Source organism: Marmota flaviventris, chromosome 8 (genome assembly GCF_047511675.1).
Source record: "Marmota flaviventris isolate mMarFla1 chromosome 8, mMarFla1.hap1, whole genome shotgun sequence".
NCBI lineage: Eukaryota > Metazoa > Chordata > Mammalia > Rodentia > Sciuridae > Marmota > Marmota flaviventris.
In genome coordinates, this window is record NC_092505.1 from 56,463,027 (window position 1) to 56,487,857 (window position 24,831).

At 40.2% G+C, this 24,831-nt stretch overlaps 1 protein-coding gene across 2 annotated transcripts in view; it reads right to left on the reverse strand.

Moving 5' to 3' along the window:
* Nucleotides 1-10,857: 10,857 nt before the first annotated feature.
* Nucleotides 10,858-24,831, reverse strand: part of Slc49a4 (solute carrier family 49 member 4) — a 136,472-nt gene continuing 122,498 nt past the window's right edge. Inside the window, exon 9 of one of the 2 annotated variants that reach the window (XM_071615283.1) lies at nucleotides 10,858-11,118. In XM_071615283.1, the coding sequence (XP_071471384.1) occupies nucleotides 10,973-11,118 (146 nt within the window). In that variant the 3' untranslated portion in view covers nucleotides 10,858-10,972. Of the gene's footprint in view, nucleotides 11,119-14,199; nucleotides 24,827-24,831 lie in introns of those variants that run through there. The other variant, XM_071615284.1, reaches the window with a different exon arrangement.

A 24,831-nucleotide genomic window follows, 5' to 3' on the forward strand; every position in this document is an offset into this window, starting at 1 on the left:
ATGACCATGGTACATGTTAAATAAAGAATTTTGGAGGACAGAAATGCGTATATGCTCCCAGCCATGACAGGCAGGCTGCAGTCAAGATGGGAACAGGCACCATGCAACATGCACCTCTCTTTGTAAGTAAAAAGAAGAGCAAGAGGGAGAGGAATGGGGAGGAGGAGAAGAAATAATCTTGGAAAACAAAAGCATAAACCTAATAAAAAGAAAATATTAATATCCTGATATCTAACTGAGAAAACTATCATCATTATTCTACTACGTTCTTTTCACAACTTTTTCTACAGTTATATATGAGTTTGAAAATATTTTATAAAATTAATACAGACTGTGTGTATGGCTTTATTTTTATTTTAACCCATAACTTTATATACTTACATTGTTTAAAAATTCCTCTGGAAACCCCAGGAACCCTTTCTGCTGCTGCCCTTTCTCTCTTCTTGAGAGAACTTGAGAGAAAGTTCAATTTTTATATGTTTCATTTATTTACATCACTGATTTACTTTTAAAATGTTGGCATAATGGTTAAAAATCCTAGGCATTATATAAATTTCATTACATAAGAGTATTCATTCTCTTACTTAAATTTATTCTCTATTATATAAATGTAGCCTCCTGCTACATAAATTTGTCATAATTTATTTAAACCATTCTCACTTGTTTCAAAAATTCCTTTACCAAAGTATACTATTAGGGACCTTGTTATGGATTGGATGTGAGGTATCTCCCAAAAGCTCTTGTGTGAGACAATGCAAGAAGGTTCGGAGGAGAAATGATTGGGTTTTTAAGAATCATAACCCAATCTGAATTAATCCCCTGATAGGGATTCGCTGAGTGGTAACTGAAGGCCGGTAGAGTGTGGCTGGAGGAGGTGGGCATGGGGGCGTGGCTTTGGGGTATATATTTGTATCTGGAGAGTGAAGTCTCTGCTTTCTGATCACCATGTGAGCTGCCTCCCTCTGACACACTCTCCTGCCATGATGCTCAGCCTCATCTGGAGCCCCGAGGAGTGGAGCGGGCCTTCCATGGACCTCAGTCTCTGAAACTGTGAGCTCCCAGAAAATTTTCCTCTTCTACAGTTGTTCTGGTCTTTTAGTCACAGCAATGGAAAAACTGACTAAAACAGACCTTATACATATATCTTGTCTTTAGGAGGCATTCCCAGAAGTGAAGGCTGCTAGGTTATAAGTACCCATCAGTGGTAACTACCAGGGTTAGTAATAATAAAACGAGAATTCACTACTGGTGGGAGTGTACTTAGTTTAATCCTCTGAAGGAAATTTTGGCCATAGACATAAAAACAGGGGTGGTTCATCTGGAAAATTGGAGGACAATGAATCTATCATCAGCCTCACACAGGGACCTAGGGACATGTCTTCCTGGGAGAGCTGAGTGGATAAACTCCCCCAAGTCTCAGGAATTGCTGGGGCTCTGAACCCAGATACATGACCCATCAGTTGATAGAACTGGGTGTCATTTCTCTGCTGGAAGCTCCCCTTTTGGAATACTGAAATTCAGGGTTAAAAATCAAAACAAAACAGTACAAAAGTATATAGTAGATACAGTTAAAAAGCAAGTCTCTTATTCTTTTCTTTTAAAATTATTTTTAACTGACACATAAAAATTGTGTATATTTATGGGACACCATGTGATGTTTCCATACATGTATACGTTGTGAAATGTTCAAATCATGGTAAACATTTATCTGCTCAAACATTTATCATTTTTTTATGGTGAATACATTCAAAATACTTTCTTCTAACTTCAAGTATATATATATATATGTGTGTGTGTGTGTGTAAATTTATAATATATTATAAATATACATAGCATTATCATTATATTTGTTTCCCAGTTCTCATTCCCAGGTCCTAAATTCCCTTCTTTGAGGCAGCTGGAGGTAGACAGGAACATATATGCATACAGGTATATGTACACAGATCTTCCTTAAATTACAATGGGGTTACAACCCTATAAATCCATTGTAAATTGAAATATCGTAAGTCAAAATGAGTTAATATGCCTTACCCACCTTAAATGCACTTAAAACCCATAGAATTGGCCAAAATCATCTAACACAAGGCCTACTGCATAAGAAGACATTGACTATCTCATATGCTGGCTGAGAACTTCACCTCACTGCCACTGTGTTATACTTTAAAAGAGTATCAAACTGTCTGTCACCAGCCAGGGAAAAATATCAAAACTGGAAATTTAAAGTATGGTTTCTACTGAATTCATATTGATTTCACACCATTGCAAAGTAAAAAAAAAAAAAATCCCAAGTGGAACCTTATTAAGCTGAGGACTCTCTGTATTTACCTATATGTGTGTATAGAGAATCTATCAAAGTTTGACTTTGGTCTTTATCTTCAGCTTCAAATCTAGGAATTGACCTTCAACCTTAGCTTTTGGAAGTCAAAATAGCTGAAGGCATACTTCAGCATCACATGAGCCCATGCCTGGTCCACAGTCATGGTTACACAAGGTCATCATTGTGTGTACTTAGAATGTTAATATCAGCAACATATACAATACCTGTTATCTAGATTTATTAATAGATGATCCTCACTATAAATGTCTAGATAAACTAAGGGGAAAATCTCTTTTATGCTTCATATATTAAAGTTATCAGCCAGTGAAACCATATATGTACATTTAGTTTTATAAGGCTAACGTGACACAGTAATGAATGATGGTTGTGAAAACTGCTGTTTTTATGTTTGTGTCAGTTTTTTATCACTGTCACCAAAGTACCTGACAAAAGCAACCTAGACGAGGAAAAGTTTATTTTGGCTCAAAGTTTCAGAAGTTCAGTCCATGGTGGGCTGCCCACTACTCCGGGTCCAAGGTGAGACAGAATGTCATGGTGAAAGGATTTGGCTGAGGAGCACGGCTCCATTCATGACCACCGGGAAATGGGGGGGGGGAGTGGGGAGGAGGAACACTTCCAGGGCAGCCCCCAGGACCCACCTTCTCTAACCACATCTCACTTATAGTTACCATTGCAGTCAGTCCATTCAAATTGGGATGGACTGATTAGGTTACAGCTGTCATAATCTCATCATTTCACCTCTGAATGTTCCTTCATCAACACAGGAGCTTTGGGGGGAATTTCCAAATTGTAACAGTGTTCAAAAACAATTAAACATTTAAAAATAGCATATAGGAGCTGGGGATGTGGCTCAAGTGGTAGCGCACTCGCCTAGCATGTGCGGGGCACTGGGTTTGATTCTCAGCACCACATACAAACAAAATAAAGATATTGTGTCCACCTAAAACTAAAAAAATATATATTAAAAAAATAAAATAGCAAATAAATTGGGAAAAAGACTGAGTGTTAAAAAGAATACTGAGTGAGAATGTTAGCTAGATAACTTCAAGGAAGAATATTATAATCTTTATGAGCCAATACGTGTTAAACAATTTTCAATAATCCAAGGCAGAATAATAGAGATTTGATTAAATCATAACTCTTATATTTGTCAGTTGGTTCGATGTCTATTTTGCATTCATTTTATCAAATAGAATAATCTTTAAGAATTATGTTTAATTTTTGGAACTTAATCCCATTTAGTTTATGAATCTTTCAAGAAGAAATTGTTTTTGGGAATTCACATCTAATGAAAATGAATTTTGTGAAGGAAGAACATCAGCTTTTCCACTTAAACATTTCATAAGCAGAAAAATTACCAAATCATATACAATATCCATGATTGAATCACCTTTGATCCAGACATAATAAGGAATCTATAGAGAATGAAGAAAAGAAAAAGTGCAAGAAAATGTAACAGCAAGAAATCTCTGACTTCTCTCCTGTTCTTAGTGGAAAGGGGGCATCTGTTTCTTACGACAAAGCTGCAGCCAAGTGACCACAAGAGCAGTCATACAGGAGATCACAATGAGCGGTCACTGTATCTGCACAGTGATGTCAAACTTTTGACTTTTATAAGAATGATTACATACATTGGGTTGAAATCTCTTGCACCTCAGAAGTTTTGTTCTGACACAGTGCTGTTACACCTCAACTTGAACCTGATGTTGACTTTAACGTGTGCCCAGTATGTCCTCAGCAGCATACCCGCCACCTGCACGACTCCAGCTCTTTTTGCTTCACACTAAATCCTCAAGAGTGTCCCTGTTGTCTTTTCCCCAATAATCATTCCACCAATTAACCAAATCCCTCCTGGGAGACTTTAGGATGTTTTCAACCTTACGTTACAAGGTTGCAAAGACTATCCTTATATGGATACCACTATAATGACAGAAACAATTCTGAAAAATAAAATTGCTTAAGGAGTATGCATATTTTAAATTTCAATAGATTTGTCCAACTCAATGTAATATCACATTACACCTTGTAGTCTTATGTCTTTCTCTTTGTTGGAGGTGATTCTTCAATAGGAGTGGCAGGGCTCATTCTGGGTGAACAAGGCGGTCAGCAAAGATAACTCAGTCCCTCCCAGATGCTCCCTTTCCCCAGTGGCTCTGTGCGCCCCACCAGGTGCTTGGTCAGATGACCCTTGGGGCTCCACCACACCTCTGATTTTTCTTTTCTTTATTTTTTCTTTTCTTGTCTTACCCTTTCCTTTCCTTTTCTCCCTCTCTCCCTCTCCCTCCCATCTCCCTCCCCTCCCCTCCCTCCCCTTCTCCCTCCCCTTCTCCCTCTCCCCCTCCCTCTCCCTCTCCCTCTCTCTCCCATTGTCTTGTCTGTTTTGATGTCCTAGATTTCCTGGGTTGTTAAAATATCATCAGACAAACCAATTTTTACTAAAGTGTGACTATCTGTGCATTAAAATAAAGGCTTTCAGGACCTTACCTCAAAGAAGTAAGGGACTGGGGCTCTCAGGAACTGAAACTAACAGGTGAGACAGGCATTTTGGACAGAATTCCCAAAGCTCCTGGGATTCAACTACCTTCCCTTCTTCATTCCTTTTCCTATCTCAAGTGCTGGGAAAAGCCCCAGGGTCCTAGAATTACTCCCTGGTGCCCTCTGCCCCTCCACAGCTGGCACTAATGGTCTGGGCGAAGAGTGGGAATCTTCCTCCTGCTCAGGGTGTATTCTTCCTTTTTTTTTTTAATTGATTCATTTTAGTTATACATGACAGTAACATCAGCTTGGATAAAATTATACTTGCATATTTATATCTTATTCTAATCAGAACCCCATTCTTGTGGATGCACACAATGGTGGGATTTCCTTGTTTTTTTTCATGTATGTACATAGGAAAATTATGTCAAACTCATTCCACTGTCTTTTCTATTCCTATCCTCCTCCCTTCCCTTCATTCCCCTTTGTCTAATATACTGAACTTCTCTTCTTCCTCCACCTCCTAATTGTGGTTTAGCTTCCACGTATCAGCAAAAACATTCAACCTTTGACTTTGGGGGGATTGGCTTATTTCTCTTAGCATGATAGTCTCCAGATCTATCCATTAGTAGTAAACGTTATAAAGTCATTCTTCTTTATGGCTGAGTAATATTCCATTCTGTATATATGTCATAATTTCTTTATCCTATCATCTATTGAAGGGCACCTAGGTTGGTTCCATAGCTTAGCAATTGTGAATTGTAGCGCTATAAACATTGATGTGGTTGTGCCATTATAGTTTTCTGATTTTAAATCCTTTGAATATATACCAAGGAGTGGGGTAACTGGGTCAAATGATAGAACTATTCTTACCTTTTACAGGAATCTCCACACTGCTTTCCAGAGTAGTTGTACCAATTTGCAGTCCCACCAGTAATGTATGAGTGTATCTTTCCCCCTACACCCTCACCAGTATTTACTGTTGCTTGTATTCTTGGTAATTGCCATTCTGACTGGAGTGAGAAGAAATCTTAGTGTAGTTTCAATTTGCATTTCTCTAATTGCTAGAGATGTTGACCATTCATATTTCTTCTTCTGTGAACTGTCTGTTCAGTTCCTTTGCCCATTTATTGATTGAGTTATTTGCTTTTTTTGGTGTTAAGTTTCTTGAATTCTTCATATATCCTGGATATTAATGCTCTATCTGAGGTTCATGTGGTAAAGATTTCCTCCCATTCTGTAGGCTCTCTTTCCACGTTCTTGATTGTTTCCTTTGCTGTGAAGAAGCTTTTTAGTTTTTGATACCATTTCATTTATTGATTCTTGATTTTGCTTCTTGTGTTTTAGGAGTCTTATTAAGGAAGTTGGTTCCTAAGCCAACATGATGGAGTGTTGGCACAGGGTCTCTGGTCTAATTCCTAGGTCTTTGATCCACTTTGAGTTGAGTTTTGTGCAGGGTCTGAGATAGGGGTTCAATTTCATTCTGCTATATATGGATTTCCAGTTTTCCCAGCTCCATTGGTGAACAGGTTATCTTTTCTCCAATATTACATATTTTTTAACCACACATTCTCTGAAAAACTTAGTTACACTTTCACCATTTTTATGTTGACATGTAGAAAGAGTCATTATGACTTAAAAAGCTGTAAAAGATATAATTTCTGGCATATTGTAAATACCGACATTTAAAAAATGAAAGTATCCTTTTAAATGCAGCCAATAGAATCTAAAAAAATACAGCAACGAGTTCTGTAACAACTGGAAATTTTACATTATTCCTTTTACTTTCTGAACTTGCATATCATTCTACCTCCCCCACAGAATTTTACCCTCACATAATTTATTTTTAAGCTTGAAAGCCTTTTGTTATTTTTTTCTGCATCTGAAATATAAATTTGAGTTGTATTTTTAATTTTAAAAAATTTCTATGAGATCTAAGTTTAAAAATGTATTTGGCATCGAGATGTCCTGATTATTACTGATATCATACATTAGAGAGATAGTCAAAGTTTGACAATTATTAAACACAAAGCCAAATGTTAGAGAGGAAGGGTTTAGAGTAAATGTGAGTTATTGCTAGAATGAGAAAATTCAGAGAAAGAGAGGGGAACAAAAGTGTGGAAGTGCTTTAGTACAAGATAGGTTTTGGATTTACAAAATTATGTGTTAATGATTGTTAAATGAACCATTTACAGAAGAGTTTACAGTGTTTTCCTGCTAGAGGATCTGTGTTAAAATCGATGTTAGAAATTTTTTAAAATAGAGAAGTTGTCAATGATAATGAAGATACTTGGGCTGGGATGTAGCTGAGTGGCAGAGCATTTGCCCAGCAAGTGTGAGACCCTGGGTCTTGTGCCCAGCATCACACACACATACACACACACACACAACACATACAACACACATACAGAGCACACACAGAGCACATACACACACACAGAACACACACACACACACACACCACACAGAGCACATACACACATACAGAACACACACACAGAAAACGCGCACACACATACAGAACACACACACAGAAAACGCGCACACACATACACACACACACAAGTGAAGGAGAGACTTGAGCCCAAATGAAAGATGGATATGAATTTATGGTATTAAAACAGTCTTGACAGAATTTAATAAAAATGGTAACACTTTTTGAAGAAAAAAAATACAAGAAAATCTTAAGATATTGGCAAATCTAGGATACACAAAGAACCACTAAAGTCCAATAAGAAAGCAAACCACCCAATTAAAAGAAAAGAGGGGAAAAGAGTGAAGAGACCCTTCACTGGAGAGGATTTATGGATGTCAAATAAACATGTGGAAAGATGATCAACATCATTAATCATTAGGAAAATGCAAATTAAAACCTTACAGCACCTCTGTACACTTAAAACGGCTCATGTTAAAAAGACTGGGGGTGAGGCTCAGTGGTGGAGTGTGAAAAGGCCCTGTGTTCAATCCCAGCACCACCAACAACGATATTAATACTAATAATTATTATTATTAATAAAAATATAAGTAAAAAGGCTGACCATACCAAGCATGGTGAGGCTATAGAACCCCAGGAACTCTCCAACTCTCAGCTGGTGACAAGGTAAAATGAAACAACCACTTTGAGAAACAGCATAGTGTGACAAAATGAAATTAGACCCCTATCTCAAAACTCAACTCAAAGTGGATCACAGACCTAGGAATTAGACCAGAGACCCTGTGCCTACTAAAAGAAAAAGTATGCCCAGATCTCCATCATGTTGGTTTAGGAACCGAATTCTTCAACAAGACTCCTAAAGTGCAAGAAGTAAAATCAAGACTCAATAAATGGGATGGTATCAAACAAAAACGCTTCTTCATAGCAAAGAAAATAATCAAGAGCATGAAAAGAGAACCTAAAGAATGGGAGAAAAATCTTTGCTACCTGCACCTCAGATAGAGCATTAATCTCCAGGATATACAAAGAACTAAACAACAACAACAAAAACCCCAAATAACCCAATCAATAAATGGTCAAAGGAACTCAACAGACACTTCTCAGAAGAAGAAATATGAATGATCAACAAATATATGAAAAAATGTTCACCCTCTATAGCAATTAGAGAAATGCTAGTCAAAACTACACTGAGATTTCCTCTCATTCCAGTCAGAATGGCAACAATGAGGAATACAAGTAACAATAAATATGTCCAGGATGTGGGGGGAAAGGCACACTCAGACATTGCTGGTGGGACTGCAAATTGGTGCAATCACTCTGGAAAGCAGTATGGAGATTCCTCAGAAAACTTGGAATGGAACCACCATTTGACCCAGCTATCTCACTCCTTGGTCTACACCCAAAGGACTTAAAATCATCATACTACAGTGACGTGGCCACATCAATGTTTATAGCAGTTCAATTCCCAATAACTATGGAGCCAACCTAGGTGCCCTTCAACAGATGAATGGATAAAGAAAATGTGGTGTATATACACAATGGAGTATTACTCAGCCATAAAACAGAATGACTTTATGACTTTTGCCAGTAAATGGGTGGATCTGGGGACTATCCTGCTAAGGAAAATAAGCCAATCCCCCCAAACCAAAGGCCAAATGTTCTGTCTGATACACAGATGCTGACTCACAATAGGCCCGAGGGGAAAAGAGTGGGGGAAGGCTCACTGGAGGAAGGGGGGAGTGGGGAAGGGAGGGGGTGGGAATGGAAAGACAAGAGAAGGAATCAGACGTACCTTTCCTATATTCATATATGCCTACACGACTAGTGAAACTCCGCATCACGTACAACCACAAAAATGCAAAGGTACATACTCCATGTATGTGTGATGTGTCAAAATCCACTCTACTGTCGTGTCTATCTAAAAATAACAAATAAAAAATTAAATCAAAAAAAGAGAGAGAAAGAGCGAGGCAGTTCTCAGTGAAGCAAGCCCTTATTATACGATCAGCCAGCCACTCCTACGTGTCAGAGGGAAGCTTTACATTTATTCTTTCCACTGTGAGATTTTGATAATTTTCCTATGTGAAATAAGCTCTCAATAGGTAGATTAGCAGGAGGAAAAATAAGAGGAAGAAACATGGGAGCCATACACAAAGAATGAGATTCAGAGAAGGGCTGGGCAAAGAAGCTTGTCTGAGCTGGACAGTGGGATTGGGGTTTGGGTCTGGGGAGCAGAAGAGAGGTACACCAGGCCATGGAAGGCTGGGGGAGCAGGTGCATAGAGAGAAAGGGTGGTCACGTTATGCAGACAGTCTCCCAGAGAGCTGCCAAATGTGGTCATCTGTCCGGGCCAGGTGTCATGACCCAATCTCTTTTTCCTATGGAAAGATCTTTCCTAGCCAGGCACAGTGGCCCACGCCTATAATCCCGTGGGTCGTGGGTTGGGAGGCTGAGGCAGGAGGATTGCAGTTCAAAGCCAGCCTCAGCCAAAGTGAGGGGCTAAGCAACTCAGGGAGATCCTGTCTCTAAATAACATACAAAATAGGGCTGGGGATGCTGCTCAGTGGGTGAGTGCCCCTGAGTTCAACCCTGGTACGAAAAAAAAAAAAAAAAAACCAAACAAAAAACCTTTCTTAGACAGGAGAGGGCCTATGGGATAGAAAAGCCTGTTTACATATTCTCTGGTTATTTACTTTATGAATGTAGATTTCTTTTACAGATGTAAATTTCCTTTACAAAGAGGCAGAATTTCAGAGTTAATCCTGTCTGCAGTTTCTCAGAATAGCCATCTTCAAATACGCCAAAGAAACCTATTTTGGGATGGCGTATTTTGGGGGATCCCATGGTACTCACCCAAGAAAAAAGAAAGCATATGTCTACACAAAGAAGGTACACAAATGTTCATCACAGTTTTATTTGTAAGAATGAAAAAGAAAAACTGCACATGGTGCAAATATCTATGCATAGGTGAATAGATAAACCAGTCGTGGTACATCCATTAAATGGAATATAACTCGACAATAAAAAGGAGTGAGCTACTGATACACGCACCCTCACGCAGGAATATCAAAGCATTTACTCTGAGTGAAAGAAGCCAGACAAAAATAAACAGTAGAATTCTGTATGATTCCATTTATGTACAATTCCAGAAAACTAAAACGAATCTGTAGTGGCAGAGGCACATCATGACTGCCTAGGGATGGGGCATGGAGAAAGGAGGAGGGAAGAGACGGAGGGACATTAAAGCAGGTGATGGATGTGTTCACTCGTTGGATGGTGGTGATGATTTCATGGTGTGTGTACACGTGTCCAAACTTCACTCTTCAAATATGTGAGGTTAATTGTACGTCAACTATACCTCAGTTCCACAAAAGATTAAAGAAATTTGAATGAAAAGTCCAAGAAAACAAAAGAGACTATCTTACCTCCTTGAATGTTCCTTTTACTAGAAGGTGTACTTCTCATCTGTCAGAAGCAAATAGGGAACCCCCTACCTCCCCCTCTTTGCAATACTCAATTCTCCTCCCCTGGAAAACAGGTCAAGGTGAAGGAGAGGTTGCTGGAAGCTTGTCCTTGCCCCTGGGAATGGTGAAGAGGCAGAGAGGATGGGTTCAAGATCAGCATGCTTTATTCTAGCCTGGAACACAGTTAGATAAGGTGTGCATCCTTGACAGAGTGTCACAGGAACATAGTCCTGTCACCTTCATCGTCGATCACTGATGTTCTTAACTTTGCTTTTTCACAACTCTTCCTTGGGGAATGGAAGAGGTGAGGTTATTGAACAGCATTGATATCCTGCCTGATCTCCCATTCCATGATAGGTCTGAGGCTTCAACTGGAGTCCAAGTCCCCATCCACAGTGCCATGTCGCCTGTTATAGAAATGCATAGGAGAGGTGGATAAGGAGCTATGCCCTGGTTCATGATAACTTGTTATGACAGTCATCGTGGACATGGATTGTTAAATGTCTTCTCCCACTGTTTTTGGCAGTGAGGAGGTTTTCACATCCCAGGACCCCCCTCAGAAGTACTGCTGAAGTGTGAGAGATGTGTCTGGTTGGTAAAGCAAGGAAGAGAGACTATGAAACAAGTGGGAAACAGCACAGCCCTGAACTTCTGTCAGGGTGAGCATCTCAGTCAGGTTTAGGGACAGTTCTCGGTGCACTCACATCCCTCAGGCTGTGAACCCTGAGTATTCTCGTGCCCTGACTGAGGTATCCTGTTGCACAAAGAAGACCCTGGTCTTTCAAACTCCGGTCCCACCATTTCTTTCTCAGCTGTGTGACTGGGGGCAGTGACATTCATCTTGCAAGGATTTGTGAAGAGCAAATTGATTGTTGAACAGGATGTAGTTCAAAATCCGGGCAATACAAATAACAGCCCTTGGGAAGACTCCTACCAGTGTTTGAGGAAGGGTTCCCAGCACCTGATGTTGGTGGTGGGGGCCTGGGTCTCTGCAGCCTGCAGCCTGGGCTCTATCCTAGCTCCTGGGCTTACCAGCTATTTGACCTTGGGCGGTTTGCTCCTCTTATGCAAAATGGAGCTAATAATAGAAACTACTTGGGGTTTTGCTGTGAGGGCTGAAGCATAGAAATTGCTTAGAACAGTATCAGGCACCAAGCAAGCTCCCGAAATTCTCAACATTGTTACTGAGCTAAGCACTGGGGGTTTAAGGCTTCTTCCTGCAATCTGACTCACTGGTATGTCAAAGTAAATATGGAAAATAGGATCTGGGGCTTCGCAAAATTTGCTTGGTTGACAAAATTTCAAAATATGCCCTACCTTCCTTTGAGGAGCAAATGATAACCAACCACTAAATTATGCATGAAACAGCTCAGAAACCACTGGTGAAAAATAAGTCTCCATTATAGAACCTCCCCAACTCCATTTATCCAAACTTGAGAATTTCCCTCCAACCCTTCTGGCATTTGCCCCCTTTCTGCTTTTTATTTGCTAGAATTCAGAATTGAACAGGGTCTTACAGAGCCTCAGGTCCAGCTTTTTTGTTTGTTTGCTTTTTCCTGGTACTGGGGATTGAACCCAGGACATTCTACCTCTGAGCTACATCCCCTGCTCTTTTTAAAATTTTGTTTTGAGGCAGGGTCTCCCTATGTTGCTGAAGCTGGCCTCAAACTTGAGATCTTCCTGCCTCAACCTTGTAAGGAGCACGAATTATGGGGGTGCACCACTGTAGCCTGGCAGGTTCAGAGTTTTATATAAGAGAGAAAAGGCTGAATCATGGCCGATGCATATTCAGGTGTGCAGTTTATGAGAAGTGGAGGAAAGAACAGGAAGGGTGAGGAGGCAGTGTGTCTTCACCTTTCCCACCTGAGCAGATCCCTGACTGGGGGCCAACTCGTTTGCTGGGGGAGCCTAATGGGACTGGAGAAAGAGTAACCCCAGGATACATATCAGGAGCCGAAAAGTCTTCACATCTGAATTAAGTGATTCTCCTTCCAGGTAGAAAATCATCAGTAATTCTCTTAGTAGAGAGAATTTTTAAGTAATTCTCACTCTAAGAAAATAATTAGGAACTAGGACAAGGATAAATATACAACTATGTATTTCCCAGAATACATCTCCTCAGGGACAACTTACGTCCAACAATCGAATGTAATATTTTAAATTACAAAATTTTCCCTTGTCATGGGAAAATGTTCAGGATGTCATGTTAAGGATATAAAAGTACAGTATGAACCATACTATATTTTAAAATATACAGCGAGAAGAAAACTTTATATTTTTCTGTAGCTAAAAGTCTTCAGTATATTATTAGTATTACTTTTTTGGGGGGTACTGGGGAATCCAACTTGGGGCACTTGACCACTGAGCCATATCCCCAGCCCTATTTTATATTTTATTGAGAGACAGGGTCTCACTGAGATATTATTTCATAATAGAAAAATTATTTCAAAAATTGGGGTGAGAATTCTGCTTCCTACATGGCAGAGGAAAAGACACACTGTGTGTTTACCCACCAGCATTCATGGAGTAGACACAGAGGACTCTGAGAGGGATACAAGGAAGGGACAGAAAGGAAGGAGGCAAATAATATCGATTGAGCAGCTCACTTTCCAGGTGCTTTATGTTCATTACGTTATTCCATCATCACACCATCCATGTGCCCTCACCTCAATACAAACCAAGATTCTCCAAAGAGAATGAATTTATTCCAGAGTGAACATTGCAATGGAATATGTGTGTCATAGGAAACACTATGAGTTTATTCAAGAAGGTTGAGGTAAGAGTATGTTTTTAAAGGCAAACTGAGGTGGATTACAGATTACAGGTTCTTATGAAACAATCATCCTTAGCTATGAGATCAATAACAGCAGTGGTGCCAGTCCAAGGTGGAACAGTTACTGGACAGACATCTTTGCAGAGGCCTTTATGCAAGGTTGTGGTTTTGTTGTAGGTTTTTTCTTTCTTTCTTCTTTTTTTTTGTGGTGCTAGGGTGGAACCCAGGGCCTCATGCATGCTAGATAAATGTCCTGCCACTGAGCTGTATCTCCAACCCCCTTGGCAGAGTCTTTTGTGATTATTCTTGTTATCAGGCAATTGTGTGTGAGAATCTTCCTTCCTGGACTTCCCTGCTCCATTTGTCAAGGACCTTGACAGAAGTGATGCCATTTTGATTCTGACAACTCTCACACAAGTGAGGTAAATATAATTATCCAATTTCTCAGTAATTATAATTAGATACATACATACACACACACACACACATACACATATATATTTTCTTTTTAGTAGATGAGGAAATGGTTATGACCAAGCAATGAAGGAATTCTAAGTCTCAGGGCTTGTCACTGAAGGAGCAGGACTTGGCCCAGTCTCCTCTGCTTCCAAGCTCCTATTTTTCCCACCACATCTTGCTGCCTGAATGCTCAGGGAGCGTTGGCTCCACTTCTCTTGCCATTTGGAGTTTGGTTAAAAACAAAATGCGGACCACGTTATCACAAGTGCTTTCAGTACACATTTATTGCAGAGCCACAAGCATGACAACCATCTTGTCAACATAACCATATTTCCTAGCTGAGCAGGAGATCACCATTCCCAAGTGCATTTTCCAAGGAAACAGAGGCTTGTCTGGAAGCCCTGCACTGTGAGTGATGACTAGAACCCCTATTCTGAACTAGGAGTTCTAAACCATTAAACATTTAATTACCACTTTGGCAAAGCAATGCACATTACCATTTCCACAATGTAACAGCACAGAGATTTTAAATGCATCTTTATTTTTCAGAATCTTCAGTATTCACAATGTGTAAAACGAAGCAGCATTTTAAATAAAACACTATGCCAAAGCACAGTTTCTTAAAAAGTCCCGAGTGAAAGGAAGAAAAATTGCACATGAATAATATTTACCAGTGCTTACAGTTGACATTAACCATAGTTTTCTAAAAGGATAAAAATACTCAAGACTTCAACATTTCCTTACAAAAGTATAGTTGGCCATAAAATAAAAATCTATAAAACCCCAATATTACAAAAGTAAAATGCAAAAAAAAAATTATTAAAATGTAATACAATCTTTACATGGTAAGAATTATTTAAAAACACACAGGACACTTCATAGGTTGTAATGTGCTGCAATCGGGGGTGAGGGACTCATCACACATCCACACTCTGGCCTACCCTCCTGCATAGATCTACCAGGTGGCAGAGCTGGTGCCCACTGGTCCCCAGCATCTAGTTTCCACATGGACAGGATTTGAACTCCCTCCACGCACCCTTATACGCTGCACCATCTCTGCAGGGTGCAGAAAGTTTGCCCAGGCACATGGGATGTCACAGGAGGGGGAGCCCCTGCCTCCAAGGAGCCTGCATATAACCTTTATCTGCATCTTGGTATTGCCATTTAAAAATCAGGTCCTGGAGCTGGGAGGCATCTCAAGAGATGATCCCCATCCTCTGGGACAGTCCTGACCCTTTCTCTTGCTTTGATCTCCAGAGGCAAGGGGTCCATGGCAGCCTACTGGAGTACTATTTCATAGTGGCAGTCAGAAGTTCCTCTGCTGCAATCTCAGCTGAAAGTCATTTCTAGGACTGACCCAGATCCCCAAAGGAAAGGACTCTATTCTTCCAGACTGAAAAGGAGACAAGGGCTTCAGCACAGCCTGGGCCTGGCATGAGAGGTTTGGGGAGGAGGTTTGGAATGAGATTCTAGGCGTCAAGAAGGCCAAGGCCGGGGATGGGGAAGGTGGAGCCAGTTAGGCATGGTTGGGGGTAGTGGCTGCTGGACAGTCTCCAGTTCTCTGCGGCTGCTTCCTCTTCCTTCACCTATAGGCTGGCCCTGCCTACCTTTCTGCTCTGTGACGTAGTGCAGACCTTGAAAGCCAGATGACAAATGGCATAAGAAGACTAGGCCAAGTACTCCTCAACTTGAAAATAGAGGGAGAACAACAGAGCACTTGGGCTTTTGGACAGTGATTTTGGCTGGACAGGCTTTTTGACTCATTTCTGGGCGTGTGACTGAGAGGGTGGAGGCAGACAGAAAGGTCTGAATGGAGGAAGAGATGGTAACCTTACTTACATCAAATCCCCTTGGACTAGCCAAGATGACTTTGCATCTGAGAACTGCTATGCAAAGTAGTTCCTCTGGCAGAGTGCATGGAAGACAACCAAGCGGTATGGAAGGCATGCCTTCATTTACAGAACATTGCTTTGGAGAGAGATTTGTGAAAGTTACAGATCTTGAACAAAATACAGCTTCCCTTGGGCAGCGGTGGATGTCTAGATCCATGCTGCTTTCTCAGAGCAGAATAGGACCCTCCCCTGTGCCAGTCAGGGCATCTGGGAGAACAGGGTTCCCAGATGGCTGGTTTTACCTTCTGGAATCCCCACATTCTTGGAGCCAGTTGCTCACATTTAAGTGAGGGAAGGAAGTGTGAAATGTGGAGGCTGTTCCCCACTCTTCCTTTGGAGGGTTCTTTATACTGATTTGTTCTGTTTGTCTTGTCTCCCCTCTGCCACTCTTTCAGGACCCCTCCCTCCCACTGCCATTCTTAGAAAGCAACTACTTCTAAGGGCAAAAAGGAATGGCTCTGGAACAGATGACCGGGGAGGTTGAAGCATCTCCATCCCTTGAGAGTTGAAAAAACAGTTGGCCAGACACACTGCAGGCAGGATGAGCTTGGAGGCAGGAGACCAGGCCAGATGACTCAGTGTGAATGAGTCGATTTCTGGCTCTGCTTTCCAGAACCTGCTTCTACCATAACTCCAAACCTCCTCTTCTACCTCAGTTTGGCAGATGTATTAACAAACAGGTCTACAGGGCTATTTTATTTTTGGTGGTGCTGGGAATTGAACTCAGGGCCTGTGTATGCTAAGTACTTGTTCTACCACTGAGCGACACCCCCAGTCCTCAGGGCGGGTTTATAGTTCAATAACTCATCTCCTGTGGTCTCATGGATCTCCTTACACGGTTCCAACCTCTCCCTTGCTAGGCTCTTCTTCTGGCCTAATCTCATGCCTGAATGAATACTGGCAGATCTGAAATCGTTGGAAGTTTGTTGGTTTTCCCTAAAAACCTTTCCACTTATTTTCAAGCCATCAAAACAGATTTTTCTGCCTTTCCCTTCAAAGTTTGTCCAAGGTTATTTTTTACTCAATGAAGGCCAACCTAAGTGTACATTGATTAGGGATAAGCATGAAATATGTTTCTCTCTCCTTTTTTTTTTTTTTTTTGTACTGGGGATTTAACTCAGGGGTACTCGATTACTGAGCCACATCCCCAGCCCTATTTTGTATTTTATTTAGAGACAGGGTCTCACTGAGTTGCTTAGTGCCTCGCTGTTACTGAGGCTGCCTTTGAACTCGTGATCCTTCTGTCCAGCCTCCCAAGCTGCTGAGATTACAGGTGTGCACTACCACATCTGGCCTAGCACAAATTTTTAATGGCTCATGAAAACAGGATTTAGAATATATTTTCTCAAGAGAGTAAGACTCCACATACAGAAACTAAGACAGCATAGATATGAGTTACAAAAGATTCCAACAGCCCTTTTGGGGTGATTGCTGGCTTTTAGTTATATTTTTATGAATAGGCTCAATGGAGTGCAAATCTGAGGGCCAAGGTGACCTCTTATTTGTATCTTCATCCTCAGTGTCTAGCCAAGTGGCCAGCATAGAGCAGGAGCCCAAAATATACTGATTGAATTATTGGATACAGATTTCTCCATCCTGCTTCTTTTCCTTCTTCTTTTAAAAATCTTTATATAATCTGCTTCACCCAGTATTTGATACTGGCTATGATGAAATCCATGCCTGATTTTATTCTAGAATGTTGTTATGTTCAAATTATAAAGCAGAAGGAAAAGGATCATATTCTACTTTAAGATGAAAGGTACAGTTTGTGTAAGAAAATTAAAAGTCAAAAAAATTTTCAGAATCTAGATAACAAAAATTGGTAAAGGAATATTGATAAAGTATGACTGAGTAGGAAAGGGAATCAGCATCTGGTTTAAGACAGTCACCTTTCCCCCAACTAGACAGGTAGCAGGAAATGGATAGAATAACAGTCTCAAGGAGTTTCCAAAACTTCCTAGCCCACAAGGAATAGGGGTTTGTAGAAGTTCCTAGTTTGTTTGAAAAGATAATGTCTAAACTGGGAGAACTAGTAGAAAAGTATCGAATTCACATGGTTTTCTGCTTTCTGCTGTGTGCGACTAACAGATATAGATCAGAGAACTATAAAACTCTTTAGCCCAAAGGAGAATCCACTCTGACCCTGAGAGAGGCACACAAGTCCACAGAGAATAGTCCACTTAACCAGGACAAAGGCCAGGCCTCCTACTTCCCAGGTAGTTCTTTGGGTTCATTGCTCTGTGTTAGAGTTGCAGTGAAGCTGCATGTACTACACCTGCAGGTAGATCACATCTTAACGTGCTTGCTCCTCGGCCCTCACCCAAGAAGGTGTTTGCATAGCTCTGCTGGAAGAATCTGGCTGTGTAGAGAGGAAATTGTTGCATCTCACAGTTGTTTGGTACCATAACTCTAGATAATAAGTTCAAGGATCAGCCTTGCTATCTGACCTGATGGCTTGATTTCTACAGCTGCAAATCCAGGCCACCTCACAATGAATCAAACCAGACTACAGGATAGGTGTCTGACTGTGGTGAGCAAATGCAGTACTCCCACCTGGCTCCCAGAATGTTTTCAACATCAGATGACAGCTTTTCTCTTATTGCACTTGATAAATTTAATAAATCCTGCATTTCATATATAAAGTCCTACGGGAAAATAAACAGCACCTGAAGCTTATCTCCTACCACAGACACTGAAAAAGACATTTTTTTTCTTGTTGAAATGTATGCAGCATAATATTTCATGTGTTCACGTGATGGGGGGGGCTGCTGCACAAATGGAACATGAAAGCACTGGGAAGCTCTTTAGTCTTACAGACTGCTTTGGTCATTTTCTAACACTGAAATAAGCATGGACTGGAATTTCTAAACTGGAAGAAACCTAGGGGAACATCATTATTCTATTCTCCCCTTATTTTAGAGATTTTCATAAGTGAGAAATGACTTCACCAGGCCTGGGATAAGAGCCAGGCCCTCGGGCTCCTAGGCCAGTGCTCACTCTTTGTGCCCTCTCTAGTTTAGTCCATGAGGAAATTGTGGGGCCAGCTCTCTTCCCTACTGCTGGTAACTCAGATAACCTGGTTCACACAGCTCACTTCCAAGCATATTCAGAAATAAAGAGAAATGACTAGAAAGGAGAAAGCTGGATGGGCAAGAGAACAGGAAGGAAAGAAGTGACCAAATGAAGCTAAATTCTTGTTCTGCTATGGTTCATCAGTTCTGCAGATTGCTTCAAAAGTAGGGTGGCCACAAAAATATTAAGAATTACCAGAATCTCTATTTTAAAAAAATATGACAAGACACAAACTTATTCTATCAACCTTCTGTTCTCTACAATATTGCAGGAGTCAAGAAAACCCTGTCAAGAAACTCTATTTGGATTCTGGGGAGGGTCATGCTTTGCTTTTTTTTTTTTTTCTCTCTCTCATAGCACAAGAACTTTACTTGAAGGCATAAGAATAGAAACTATATTTCCAATACAAATACAGAAGTGTGTATTGTATAAGAAAATGGATAATGCATACTGGAATTCACTTTTAAACTTCAGCGTATGATAGAACTTGATGGTACAGAGCCAGGTGTGTGAAGTGTCTATATTAACCACTGCTCTCCTTGAGAGTCATCTGGGGAGGGTCTCAGAAACTCCTGCTTCTGCCCATAAAGTTTATGCTGGCATGGTCCAAGAAATAGTTCCCTAAATGACTTTATTTAAAATGTCCTCTAGGAGAATTCATGATGACTGTCTAGAGAGAAGAACCAGTGAGACAGCATGTGCTTATGTAGAGGTGGACTTTGCTCTGTTCCTGTCTTGGCTATTTCATAGTTGTTATACATTCATGCATGCCTTGCGTAATTTAAAAAACTTGAAAAGATGTGAGAGAAAATTAAAAGGATTAATTCTGGCTAATACATTGATCATTTATGGAAAGAATGCTGGTCTAGGAGTTGGGGGCTCTGCTAAAACCCAGCTGTATCATTTAACATAAAAGGCTCTCTGTCTATCCTTTTATAAAACATGCTGGTTGGATTAGATCATTTATTTCATTCTATATTCCTGGTAAGTAAATAAGAAGAAAGCTAATGTAAATTAGACAAGCCTAAATTAAATACTCTACTAATTTAAAATAATTTTCTAACATTAGGGTGAACATGAAGTATTTATAAGTTAGCCTTGCCAATTTGTTAAAGACTGTGAGATATCCTTTATAAATTAGGAGAGCTTGCAGGGCATCCTAAGAGTACTGCAATATTTGGGTAGATTTCTGGCAACCCCTTCAGGGTTCTGAGCCTTACAGTGCACTAAGTCCAACACATTTAGAGCTAAAATGGTTTGATGTGTCTTAGTATTTTATCAAAGTTGCTAAAAATCAATTTCATGCTTTCTTTCATTTTTTAGCTAGGCTTTAAAATTTTTAACTTAAATCTTGTTCAATGAACAGAACAGCTAGGGCCGAGATGACTTCTGCTCTTTTAGAGAGAGGGCAGAGATGAAAGGCTATTGTTTGAGGTCTACCAGGTTCTAAGGCACATAAAGCAATTAGCTCATCTTTTAAAAAATGCAATAAATAATAACTACACACTGTCCAAGACCTTTGCAATTCCCATTTCAGGGAAATATTCTAATTTACAAGACTTAGCTGTGGGAACTGTTTAATCTTTTCCCTGGATTTACTTAGGTTTTGCTTATGCCAGTGTCCTGCTCAGGAGAGAGAAGCTCAGATGTGTGGCCTTGCTTTCCTCAGGAGTCTGGGGAGGGTTGGAGGTGAAGGTCTGTGCTAGAACATCAGGGCAAGGAAGCCAGAATTCTGGGCCAAAGCTGAATTCAGATTCATACAAGTTCTGGAAACTGAGATACCTCGGGCAACAAGGAGTCAGAGCCTCAGAAAAGTGTATGGTGAGAAGAGGCTGTTGTTGTTTCAGTTCTGACCAAGAAAGAGCTAAACTGGAGAGACTGAGAAACATGTAATTGTCCTTCTGCTCCCAGCCTCCCTCACTCCCCGCTCCCGGCCAGAGGTGATGCCTGGAGGGTCTCCTCACAGCCTGGTTTTCATTCCTAGAGCCTCTCCTAAGTCTGAGGCTCCAGTGGAACAAGGAGGACTCTGAGCAAGAATGGGATCTCGGGACAGCTGAGAGGTGGGTGAGCAGACACTCGCCTCTGCTGAGCACAGGGCCCCAGGCCTGCTCTTAAACCAGCACCCCAAGTGAACTTCCACTCTTCTAGGATGGTCTCACACTTTCCCCTGAGTAGTGCTTATCTTTTTTTTTTTTTTAAGCGAGCGAGAATTTTTTAATACTCATTTTTTAGTTTTCGGTGGACACAACACCTTTATTATTTTTTTTATTTTATGTGGTGCTGAGGATTGAACCCAGTGCCCTGCTATGCCAGGCGAGCGCGCTACCGCTTGAGCCACATCCTCAGCCCCAGTGCTTATCTTTTCTTACGGACTAGCAAAACTGCTTGATGGTAACAGAAATAAACTTTGTCTTATCCCCTTCTGTACAATAATTCCAAATTAATGTGGAATTGTACTCTTTTCTGTATTTATAAGTCTGATCAAGTGATCTGTTTCTCTAAGGTGACATTATATTGTTTTCTTCATGTCTTTCTTTTCGCAGTATTGGGGATCTATCCCGGGGCCTTGTGTGTGCGAGGAAAGTGCTCTTACTATTGGAAAGAATGCTGGTCTAGGAGTTGGGGAGTTCCCCATATCCCAGCTTCTGTACTTGCCTGGTGATATGGTATGATCATAGTAATTCCTGTACTTATTATTTCAGGGACAAAATTAATGTGATTCTTAACCTTAATTGAAAACAAATTTGCTATACATTTTTATTTGATCTTGAGTTTAAAATGAAGCTTGTATTCATGCAGATTGCAAGACAAATGCCTGGATTTTAGTACAAATAAGAGTTAAAAAAAACTAATTAAAAGATAAGTAGATGGGGATTTAATCTTTTCAACTTAAAATCCCTTAGCTTGGATCCTTCATTAGAGAAGCTTCATAAAAACAAGCTGTAAACATTCTCAATAATTAAACATGAATATATGATCCATGATAAAACCTGGCCCTGAGGCCATATGTTTTAAATATACAAAATTACATGTGCACTTGATTCCCTCTTGTTGTTTTAATAGCTCCATCTTCCAGTGAAATGCACTTGTGTAATTATCTTATTGCTTTACCTCTACCATGGATCATATTAAAAACTGCTTCTTCCCATAAACTGTGAAGTATTAATTGATAAGCCACAGGGAACTTACACTATAACATGTCCTTACCAATTAATAATGCTATTAGCTGAGTTTATGAGGACTGAATTATTCATCAGAATCTTTCATACAATGTCACTGCAAGTTAAGACTTAAGAGATGTTAGAACACCTACAGGATAATGATTTATTTATAAATTTTACTTATAATCTCACTTGTAAATCAGTGATCACCTCGATTTAGTTCCTGAACTTTTCATACTCGATAATGACAATTCATTCATAAGCCCCATCAATTTTGGACACAGAAGAATATTCATGAACCCATGAAATGGTCTAAATTAACCTACCAATTTGTGAGGTAAGGAGGAGAAACTATTTTGGGAATAAAAATGTGGGTCTTAGTTCTTCCTTTCTATTACACGGGGTCCTTCCTCTCCACAGTTTCTCTATCTGTGGATTTAACCCACCAAAGATAAAACATTTTTGAAAAAAAAATTGTACCTGTACTAAAGACAGATAAAGTTATTATTCCTTAATAACAACACAGTGTAACAACTATTTACATGGTGTTTACATTGTATAGGTAGATGAGTTAAAGTATAGGGGAGGATTTAAATCAGTTATCTGCAAGTACTAATACATTTTATACAAAGGATTTTGATCTCTGAGGATTTTGATATCTGTGTATGGGGGGTTGTCCTGGAACCAATCTTCCATGGATATTGGGGGATAACTGTAACTAATACTTTGGCAAGATACTTTATCTTTCTAGGACCATGTCTGTAAATTCTAAAATGAGGGCTTGGATTAGTGGAGAGTTAAGATTTCTTCCAGTTATAAGACTTCATTTGGGTTCTACAATGTGTGTTCAAAAAGTACAAAGATAACAGCTAGTCTATTTTGATGCAGGCTAGGAATAAAAACCAAAAAATTATGATTTGCAATGTTCAGATAAATAACATATGGTCCTCTCCCCACACACAAGCCTTTGGTTTTCTTCCTATCAGGCCTGGCAGATGAAATTTTGATCATTTAAAACAGCTGCAGTTTGTGATTAGAACAATGATCAACTGGAGGGGTAAGCCGACCTGGAGGGGACCGGCAGACTCGGCTCCCTGCACCTAGGCCAAAGAACAGTCAGTGCCTGGTCCAAAGCAAGAACTGTTAATCACTGCCCATTTGGGATGTCTTCCAGCTAATCAGTTACTGAGGTATGTATCATTTTGTATGTGTTATTCTGTACTTTGCTAAAAGTAGAATGAACTGTTAATTAAAATGTTTTGTCAGAAGTCTCATTATACAGGATTTGATATAGCATAGTCCTTAAACACAATGGTGTGTCTAAACCCCATACTCCATGCTTCTTTCCTGCTTTCTAAATGGAAAGGGGTGGTGGTTATTTAGCATCCAGGTCATGGCCTACTAATATCCTTAATACTGACTTTCAATCATCTTCAAGAATTCTAACTTCACTTTATTTCATTTTTACTTAAGAAGGATGAGAGAGTCAATTGGAACCAAGACTAGCTTTCACAGGATTTCTTCTCTTTCCCAAGTTCCTTCAGTTCTTGATGCTAAGTGAGCAGGTGGTTAGAAGGGGAGATGATTCAGGGCTGGGGTTGTAGCTCAGCGGTAGAGTGCTCACCTAGCATGGTGAGGCACCAGGTTTGATCCTCGGCACCACATAAAAATAAAATAAAGGTTATAAAAAATTTTTTAAAAAGGGAGATGAGTCAAAGGTGAATGAAGGATGTTCATTTCGAGGGTTTTCTTATTTTCCTACTTTCACAATCAGAGTCTTGGAAGATACCAGGCAGTCCTAGAATCCTCCTCCAGGCCTGAGGTGAGTTAATGCATAGTCTTGAGCTTGCTAAGAGGGCAGGGCGAGGCATTTGAGGTGCTTGTGAAGCGTGAGGGTATGCACACATGCCCTGACAAGCAGGAGTGAGGGCTGCCAGCTTCCTTAACCACGCTTCCCCACCCTAGCTGACACGGGACTGGCTTACACTGTCCAGAAAGACAAGTAAAATACACACTTAGCTGAAAATGGTGTGACAATTTCAAGTGAGAGGAAAGAAGGGAGCTGGAGGAAGCAGAGAGTAATAAAGGTAGTGTTATTCTTGACTTTGGGGGAAGTGTTTGTTTTTTCTGTGTGAGGGGAATCGTGTAAATGTTAAACATTTGAGTTAGCATGCTACCACCACAGCGGATTTTATGTCATAGTGAAATCATGTCTGAGAGCTGTCCAATGAGTTACTGCTATTTGAAAAAAAATCTACCATTCATAGAAAAAAAATAGGTACTGGCAAAATGCTGCCCTCTCAAATATACTGACTTCATACAGAATTGAATATTTACAACCTGAACTGAAACACAAGGGTATGATTCAGAAATCACTCAACAGATTGGAAAATTTTGATGTTAGAAATTTTTGTTTTCAGGGTCATTTAATAAAATCTAACCCTGGTTAAATAACAGTTGGCGCTGAACTTTACTGCTTATGCCGCAACATGTAGGTTGAAGACACACATGCTCTGTGTGGTTGGTCATTTTGCTTTTAACAAAGTGCTCAGCCATAACGGAACCACACTCTTCATACAACAGTTACTGCAACCCTACCAAGCAGTTAGTCACCCTTACTGTAGATATTTAAGGGCCTCGCAGATGAAACTGTATTCAGAGAAACAAGGGTGAGTTGAGATGGAGACACAGTGCTTGTGCTCTGAAGTCCCTGGAAAGCACTTGATCCCCATGACACGGATGGCCAAAGGCTTCTGACCTGAT